The sequence below is a fragment of the Seriola aureovittata genome, chromosome 4 (genome assembly GCF_021018895.1).
Source record: "Seriola aureovittata isolate HTS-2021-v1 ecotype China chromosome 4, ASM2101889v1, whole genome shotgun sequence".
In the NCBI taxonomy this organism is placed as follows: Eukaryota; Metazoa; Chordata; class Actinopteri; order Carangiformes; family Carangidae; genus Seriola; species Seriola aureovittata.
The window spans coordinates 4,896,613-4,905,441 of NC_079367.1; the positions used below are offsets into that span (position 1 = coordinate 4,896,613).

General features: G+C 41.4%; 1 protein-coding gene across 3 annotated transcripts in view; it reads right to left on the minus strand.

Moving 5' to 3' along the window:
- Positions 1-3,913: 3,913 nt before the first annotated feature.
- numbl (NUMB like endocytic adaptor protein) overlaps positions 3,914-8,829 on the minus strand; it is a 59,348-nt gene continuing 54,432 nt past the window's right edge. For 2 of the 3 annotated variants that reach the window (XM_056374081.1, XM_056374078.1), the window contains exons 8-9: positions 7,919-8,104; positions 3,914-7,823 (exon numbers count right to left, since the gene is read on the minus strand). In XM_056374081.1, coding sequence (XP_056230056.1) covers positions 6,652-7,823; positions 7,919-8,104 — 1,358 coding nt within the window. In that variant the 3' untranslated portion in view covers positions 3,914-6,651. The remainder of the gene's footprint in view (positions 7,824-7,918; positions 8,105-8,829) is intronic. The other variant, XM_056374079.1, reaches the window with a different exon arrangement.

Here is an 8,829-nt window from a genome sequence, read left to right on the forward strand (position 1 = left end):
ATAAAAGGTCATAAAAACATCATAGTATGGTAAGGAATAAAACAACATAGTACAATAAAGCATAAAAATGCCAAAAAACGTCAGAGTATAGTATTGCATAAAAATCTTAAAAAAACGTCATAGTATAGTATGGCATAAAAATGTCAAAAAAAACATCATGGTATATTAAGCCATAAAAGGTCATAAAAACATCATAGTATGGTAAGGAATAAAACAACATAGTACAATAAAGCATAAAAATGCCAAAAAAACGTTAGAGTATAGTATGGCATAAAACGTCAAAAAAATATGATAGTATATTAAGGCATTAAAGGTCATAAAAACGTCATACTATAGGAATGGATTAAATGACACTGTAATGTAAGGCATTTTAATGTCAAAAAACATCATATTACAATATTGCAAAAAAAATTCTAAAAACGTCATAGTATAGTATGGCATAAAAATGTCAAAAAAACATCATGGTATATTAAGCCATAAAAGGTCATAAAAACATCATAGTATGGTAAGGAATAAAACAACATAATAAAGTAAGGCATAAAAATGCCAAAAAATGTCATAGTATAGTATGGCATAAAAATGTTTTAAAAAATGTCATAGTATGTTAATGCATGAAAGGTCATAAAAACGTCATAGTATGGTAAGGAATAAAAAAACATAGAACAGTAAGTCAAAAAATGTCAATGAACATCCTAGTATAGTAAGGCATAAAAATGTTGATAAATGTCATAGTATACTGTGGCATAAAACGTCTTCAAACAAAACAAGAACCTATGCAATTAGGGGTTACAGCTTTAACCACTGTACTACTATGGCAAAGAACGTCATAGTACAGTAAGCCATAAAAAGTAATTGTAAAGTAAGGTATGTAAGTCTTCTATCAACCCTAATGTACTTCTCTTGAGACTGTGGTACGAAGCTATAGAGTACACAGATGAAACCAACACAGGCAAAGGGAGAAGATAGAAACTTCACACAGAAAAGTCCCAACTGGGATTTGAACCAAGAGCCGACACAACTAGGGGTTGCAGTTTTAACAATTGCACTACCGTACTTCCTCTGTACTATTGTGTATTATAGTAAGGCATAAAAACGTCAAAAAACGTGATATAGTGCGGCATAGGGATATCAAAAAGTATACTATATCTTCATAGTATACTATGGCATTAAACGTCGTAGTAAAGTAAGGCATAAAAAAGATGTCAGAGTATTGCAAGGCATTAAAACGTCATATTATAGCAAGGCAAAAAAAACGTCAAAAAATGTCATAGCATTGTAAGACATAAAAATGTTGTTTAGCTTGATTTAATCTTTAAATGATCACAACACACACATACACGCACACACACTTCAAATTTAAGTCCTGGCTGCTGTATGTGTGAAAAACAGGACTTTAAAACACAAATAAATAGCAGGGGATAACACACACACACACACACACACACACACACACACACACACACACACACACACACACACACACACACACACACACACACACACACACACACACACACGTTTGCCCTACCTGCCTTGACAATCCACTGGGATGATATTGTATTTTCAGCTACTATCATTATTTTCGACCACTGTAATTTATACACATAGGAGGCAGTTTTTTGCAGACGACTGCACTTTTCAGGTATTATAAATTAGTTTTACTGTGTCGCCATGGTAACTAAGCATCTCCATCTCCTATGTAGGCTCTTTGTAACTAACTTTACAGTACAATGCAGAGTGCTCGGGTTGGTGGAGGCACTGCAGAGTTGAATTGGTGATGTGATTTCATTCAATGCTTGTGTATATGGGTAAAAGATGATTTTAGAAAGATAAAGCTTAATATAAGCTGTGTTATCAGTTCTTTTTATGAAAATACCAGATGAAAATCCATAATTATAATTTGAATGTGGAAATTCACAAAATGAGCATGGTGATGAGCTTGTCTGAGAGTTTTACAGATTGTTTGATCACAGGGGATAATGCAATGCATCTCATGATCATGATTTGTCTTTATACTTTTGGATTCTGTGTGAAAACATACGCTGCTGTGAGGATACAAAGTATAGATGTGAGAATTATTCAGTGTTTTGTGGAATGCAAATTTTCATTCAACAATTGTTCCAAAGCAACGGTGGAAAAGTGTAATTAAAAATCATCAAAGACAGGCCTGATCAAAGAACCTACTGTACACAACATGATATGATCTCATTTTGCCTCATTAACACTGACTTTGATTTAACTTTCATGTAAGCACCAGGATGCACAATGAATTCATTACATTAACATACTAAATGCAGAGCAGAGACAATGATGGCGCTAGCATCACTGGAAAATAAAAGTCTGACCACTACAGTCAAAGAGCTCTGCTGATCTTCCCTCCTTGACTCTGCAGCAACACACACTCACTGACTCTGACCTCAGATCAGAGGACAATGGCTGGGTGAGAGTTACTGCTACCACCGCTCAAGAGCTCAGTGTGTGTGAGTGTGTGTGTGTGTGTGTGTGTGTGTGTGTGTGTGTGTGTGTGTGTGTGTGTGTGTGCATTCGCCCCATTTCTCACGGCCCTTAAGAAGAAAAGAAGCCTTGTCTCGTTCCATTAGTGACCTGAGCAGCAGCAGCAGCAGCACCACCGCTCAGCCCGGTTGACTAGAGGACAGGGGCTGGTTAGACAGCACTACATCCAGGAGTTGGAGTTGGGGGGGGGGGGGGGGGGGGGATCACTCAGACAGAGAGGAGACAAAGCACAAACAGAAAACGAGAGGAATAAGGCAGCATGCAGGTATAACAAGGTAATGAGGTGTCAGCAGTTTGTCTTTCATCACAGCTGTGATGCCTTTGTTTTTTTTTTTATACAGCTATAACTGTAGCTAACAATAAAGAGCAATAATAACTGTCATATGTGTCTGTTAAATATACATTTGGAGGTTAAATATGAAGCACCTCTAAAACTCACTAATTATCTTTTAATTTGTGGTTGAACGGTGAAGTTGCTTCACTTTATCTTGTCAATGTGCAGTGATTCCCACTCATAAAACCACAACTATTCATTTTTACACTTTTGTTTTTGTACTGATTAAACAAACAAGATATAACATTTTTAAATAGTCATCTTCAGAGGTGCTGTTAAGTGCTGTTTTTTCTGGGTTTTTTTTAGAAACAATTAGCTGTTTATGCTACGCTAAGCGAACCATGTCCTGGCTTTAGCATATTTATTATGACAGAAATGACAGTGGCATTGATCTAACACTCAGCAAGAAAGTGAAAACATTTCCCAACATGGCAAACTATTGCTTTAGAGGTCCTGTATTTTACTCTTTTCTGTTTTTTTCTGGTTTTGACATCCATAAGAAGATATACTTGTGGTTTTAAGAAACAAAACCATCTCAGTGTAGCTTTATATCTCCAGGCTCAGGCTCAGCTCAAGGCTCAATTTCTGAATAAAGACTGTGTGCATTTCTCTGTGGACTGAGGCTTTGATACTTTCACAGTGTTAATATTGAACCTAGAGCTGCTTTACAATGAAAAAAGACATGGACATCTCACTTTATACAATATGGGACCTTTAAACCAATTAACGTTTAAGGCCTTCCAATGTGTTTTTAAAACATTCAGAAGGCTTCCCAGTTTAGGTTTTACTCAAAATTCACTCAACAGTCGAAGAAAGAAAAACAGGAAGTAAAAAGAGTCAGATCGATAAGAACAGACATCACTTGAGATCCCAGGAGGCATAAAAGAAAATGGTAAGGGTGAAGGTGAAGGTGAGGGTAAAGGATATAGAAATAAATTGGAAAAATGAAAAGCTCATAAAAGGGACTTAGATGGAAAGAAAAGGGTAGAAAAGACAGGCCAGAAAGAAGAAAACTACAGTAGTTATCAAGTCAAAAAGTCACCACTGACAAAACATAAGCAGGTGTAATATTATATTACTTTATTTATCTTTTGTACAATGTAATTACAATACAAATATGTAGGTTTAAATACAAAAATTCTGTAAATAAAGATTAAAAATAAACTGGTTTGCTTTGTTACCATCACTAAACTATGGTTTTACAATCAAGTTTATGAGGTCATTTAGTTTGCTTGAATGCAGAAACACAATTAACCTACATTTATAATTTGGAGGGCGTGCAAACAAGAGTCGAAGGCTAAAATATATCAGTGAAATAAAAGCTTTGATTTCATGAGTGAATCGGTCTTGTATTATATATATATATAGAGAGAGAGCAGTTTGTACTTGTTTGGAAGGGGAGAAAATATTGATTTGCCTGAAAACAACAACAAACAACAAAGGAAACCCTGGGAGGAACCAGAGATGGAAAGCAGCCTATCACAGGGCAACGCTGCCACAGGAAGAGACCCAACAAAATAATGAAACTGTGGGACGTTAATGAGCAGGAAACCTAATCATTGGCAGTCCATATCCATACAATTCAATTCCCAGGAAACATAATAGGATCTCTGGCCAGATCACAGGTTATATAACATACAGAAACAACCTGTGGAAAAAGCCCTTCGATAAAGAACATTTCTACTTCATAATGTTGCATCTTCTTGAGCAGACCTGGACTTTTACAACTCGTGCCAGAAACTGCAAGTTAAAACACAAGAAAGCTTTGTTGCCAAAGTTTTAACTATACAGGCGGTTGTACATACTTAGACAAGAATCTTGTTTATGAGGCTGCAATTATATATATATATAAAAAAAAAGCAACATGTTTTTAAATATAATCAAAAGTGTTTTTTGTGAGGTTTGAAGAGTTGAGGAACACGATGCTGAAATTTGAAGTGGCTCGGCCTTGAGGCAAAAGCAGATGTGAAGACAGTGCTGCGTTTGTGGGCTGCGTGATGAATGTGTCTTTGTTCTTAATATTTTCACAAAATCCGTCTCTCGCTTTTTATCACGTATTATCTCGTGTTTCCTTCCTTCAGACTTCCTCCATCTCATTTTTTTAAAGGTATAGCTCCATTCTCACCTTCAGTCTCGCACATGCAGGTTATCCTTCCTTCCTTCCTTCCTTCCTTCCTTCCTTCCTTCCTCTCGTAATCTATTCTTCTACTCGTCTATATTTTTCTCTCTCTGTTCTATCAATCAAGTCTTGGTTATCTAACTGCTCTTAATTCTCTTATTTGCCAGTCTATGTCTGCTCATGTTCCTCCTGTCTTTTCACTTCTAATCATCAATCCCAACATCCATTATGAGTGCAGTGCTACTGCAACGGATACAGTAGAGGTGAATACACAATCATACTGTATGTGATGAGTCTATACCCTGTGTTTGAACACGTCAAAGGATTTATGAATGTTGGAATGTAGTGCATCATTTCTTTTTCAACCAGTTGCACAGTGTTGTAGAGTGTTTTTTTTTTTTGTTTGTTTTTTTTGTTTTTTCCACTGAGTTGTTTAAGTTCCTTGGGTTTGTCTGGAGAGATGATGGAGTCCAAAGGACTGTTGTTGTGCTGCATTGTCCAGAGTGTCTGTGTGCTGGATATCCTGAAGTGAGTTCTCATGTCCCGGTGCCCTTGAAGGAAGGCTTTATCAACAGAAATGGGCCTCAGAGCCAAAGTGAAGTCATACTGACTCAAGTGGCCTCAGCAGCAGCGGAGCGTAAATATGTGAGGGCTAACGAGTGGAAGAAACATGCCGCTATATACACTTACTGTTTCACATGTCACACTACACACTGCTGTACTGTCAGCCCTGGCTATTTGGTTCCGGTTACATGACTCAGTTTCCCACAATGCTTTCCCTCTACTGCTGCCCAATCCTACATGTTAACTGTCAGCTACCTGTAGTTTCCCTCCTCTTTACGGTTCGACAAAAATAAATATGGGGGGTTAAAAAAAAACAAAAAAACACGCTTGTGAAGCACTGCTTTAAAAATTTGATTTTTAAGTATATATAACTTGTTAAAATAAAAAATAAAATACAATAAATAAAATAATTTTGGCCATAAATCTCTACTATTGGTCAGTAAGTCCTTTTGGGTTGGTAGGGTCAGGTCTTACATCACTGGCTAGTCCTTTCAGGTATCCAAACATCTGCTTCTGCTTGGTAAGATCAGCATCAGTCTGATTCTCAGTCAACCAATCAATTCTCTGCTTCTCTGCATGTCTTTTGGTGTCGCCATTTCCGCTAATTCTCCACCAGAATCCCCACCGGAAACAGAACTGCCAAAAACATCTCATGGGATTGGAATGCATCTGAGTGGATTCCCCTTTTAAAGAAAGAAAACCACTGAACTGTGTCCCCCCACCACAATGTTCTCAAAGGGGCACGTACAGTACATCCAGGGACTTGCAGCAGGTAAAGTAAAGCCAGAGTGGAAAAGTGAAAGCAGGGGAGAGTGGCTGTTAGCGGGTGGAGTACAAGGACTCAGTCCATCAAGTCAGATGAACTAGAGACCTGATCCTCCGATGGCAGCCTAGCAATCTGCCAGCCTCCTCCAAAGCTCTCATGGGAGTGTAAAGAAAGCAATCAAGATCATTATAGTACTGACTACTATGAGAGCTTTGAACAAGTTGCTAGGCTGCCACAGGTCAGATGCTAGGCTAACTGCATCCCATTCTAGGCAGAGATGCTGGATTTAGTGCCTGGCTTCCTCAGGCTTTGACTCCAGGGCTAGCACTACAGCTTTGGGAGGCCGAGTCCGTCTTAGAGCTCAATCTCGAAAGTCTTTTGCAAGTTGTTGGAAAATGGGTTGGCTGCTGCAGCTGGCGCCTTGTTCCCCGGTTGCTGAGGCGATGGTTTGGTCTCCAGTGCTGCCCACTGGGCCTCAAAACGATCATCGTCTTGAGAATCGCTGGCCACCGGAGCTGTTAGCTGGCTGCCCTCTGGCGGCCAGCTGCTACTGCTGCCACCGTTCCCGCCACTGTTGGAGGTGCCGTTCTGGAGGGCCATCATAGCGCTGCTGTGTGGTGGGAGACCATTAAGGGCTGTTGATAATGGCGGTGTGGAAGAGAACGGTGGTGTAGAAAACCCTCCGGAGGGCCCGACTGCACCAGGCGCTGCTGGGTAAGAATGGTGCTGGCCGACTGTTCCGAGTGGCCCCGCTTTGGGTCCTCCTCCGGCCGAGCCCATGGCTCCGCCTGCAGCTGATGAGCCTGTGGCGGTGCAGAAGACGTTGGCCACCATTTGCGACGGAGTGATGCCCACTACAGGCACACTGGCGTTGGGGTAGGTCATACTGCTTGCCAGGCCTGGCATGTAGGTCTGCATGGGCACGAATGCCGGCTGGACAGGCTGGCTGGCGAACATTCCCACAGGGGCCGGGGTAGCATCAAAAGCCAAGGGGAAAGGCTGCATGGAGCTTGGAAGGGAGCCTGGGGGCCCAGGAAGTGACGGCTGGATCATGGAGGCCCCAGACATACTTGGACCGGACATCGTGGGGATCGACATGGAAGGAAGAGACATAGGAGGCCCTGACACCGGAGGGCCTGGTATTAGAGGAACTGATGATATGGACATGGGTGGAAGGGGCAGTGGGGCCTGACTTGAGAGGCCCGACGGGCCTGAGATGAGGGGTTTGGACATGGTGCCAAGGGACATGGGGACAGTGGTCGCTGGGGCAGCTGATATGGCCGCCTGACTGGACATCTGATGACTCGAAATTGTGGGCGGTCCAGGGATGGTGGGGATCGTGGGACCTGGAGGAGGAGTTTGCTGAGCCTTGACGGCCTTGGAGACCTCCTCCAGCCATCTTTCGGCCTCAGAGGGGGTGCGCTTGTGTCCGCTCTGCATCTGCATCTGCATCTGTATCTGCATCGCCACGGAAACCGGAGGAGGAGAGTGGAGTGGAGGCTCTGGCTGCACCCAGGAAGAAGTGGCTAGAGGGATAAAACAAAAGATTTTAGTGTAATCACTTCCTCACCACTGAGGGCATTACTCAGTATTACTATTGATCTGATGCAATCCCTCTTACCCTGCATCGGTGCAGGCGGTGGGGGCAGGACAGGGGGCACAGTGCAGGTTGGGGGGCCATTTGCAGACATGGAGGGGCTAGAGAAGAGCTCCTCCGATGGCTTAGTAAAGGAGGCGTTGATCTGGCTACAAAGGGCATTAATACTACTGTCTCCTTCACCTGGCAACCCCATATCCATCTCTGGTACTAGCAAGAAAGAGAAGCACAGAGGGAGGCGAGGAGGTGGATAAAGAGCGAAAGACAACAGAGATGTGGAAAAGAATGAAAAGAAGAGATGGGATGGGAGAGGAGAGGGATTGAGTAGAAGGACAAACAAACAGAGAGGGGGAGAAAAAATATTTATTCATTTGTGTAACAGACCCAGTTAACATCAAAACTAAAGAGGATAAAGACTTTGATGCTGGTTGTTAATGACCTACAAAAACACAAGATTCTAATGACAAATATTGCATTGTGCTAATCAGGATCTTCTTCGTCAAGCAGAACTGTGTGGACTAACCCCATTTGTTTTGTGTGTTTTGTGCATCGGGATGACTCAGACAGAGGTGAATCAGGCTTAGTTTATCCATGTTTTTAAAATGTACCTGATCCTTCCAGTGAGGGATTAGGCGGCATAACGTTCCTGTCTGACTTTGGTTTGAACTACAGCTTTAAAACTCTCTTGCACAGACTGCAGATATAAATAGATATAATATCTAATTCTCTGTTCCTTTTCTCCTGCCCCCCCCCCTTCATAACCAATGCCTCAGAGATAGAGGATTTTTGTTCCCTCCTTTCCTTTGCCTCCTTCTCTCCTACAGTGCCTCATCCTTCCTGTTTTGTTTTTTACACACTCGTCCAAAACACTTGACAAAGAAGAGTTTGATGACTTCCTTGACACTACAGTAAAGTTTTATAACATGCACATGCAG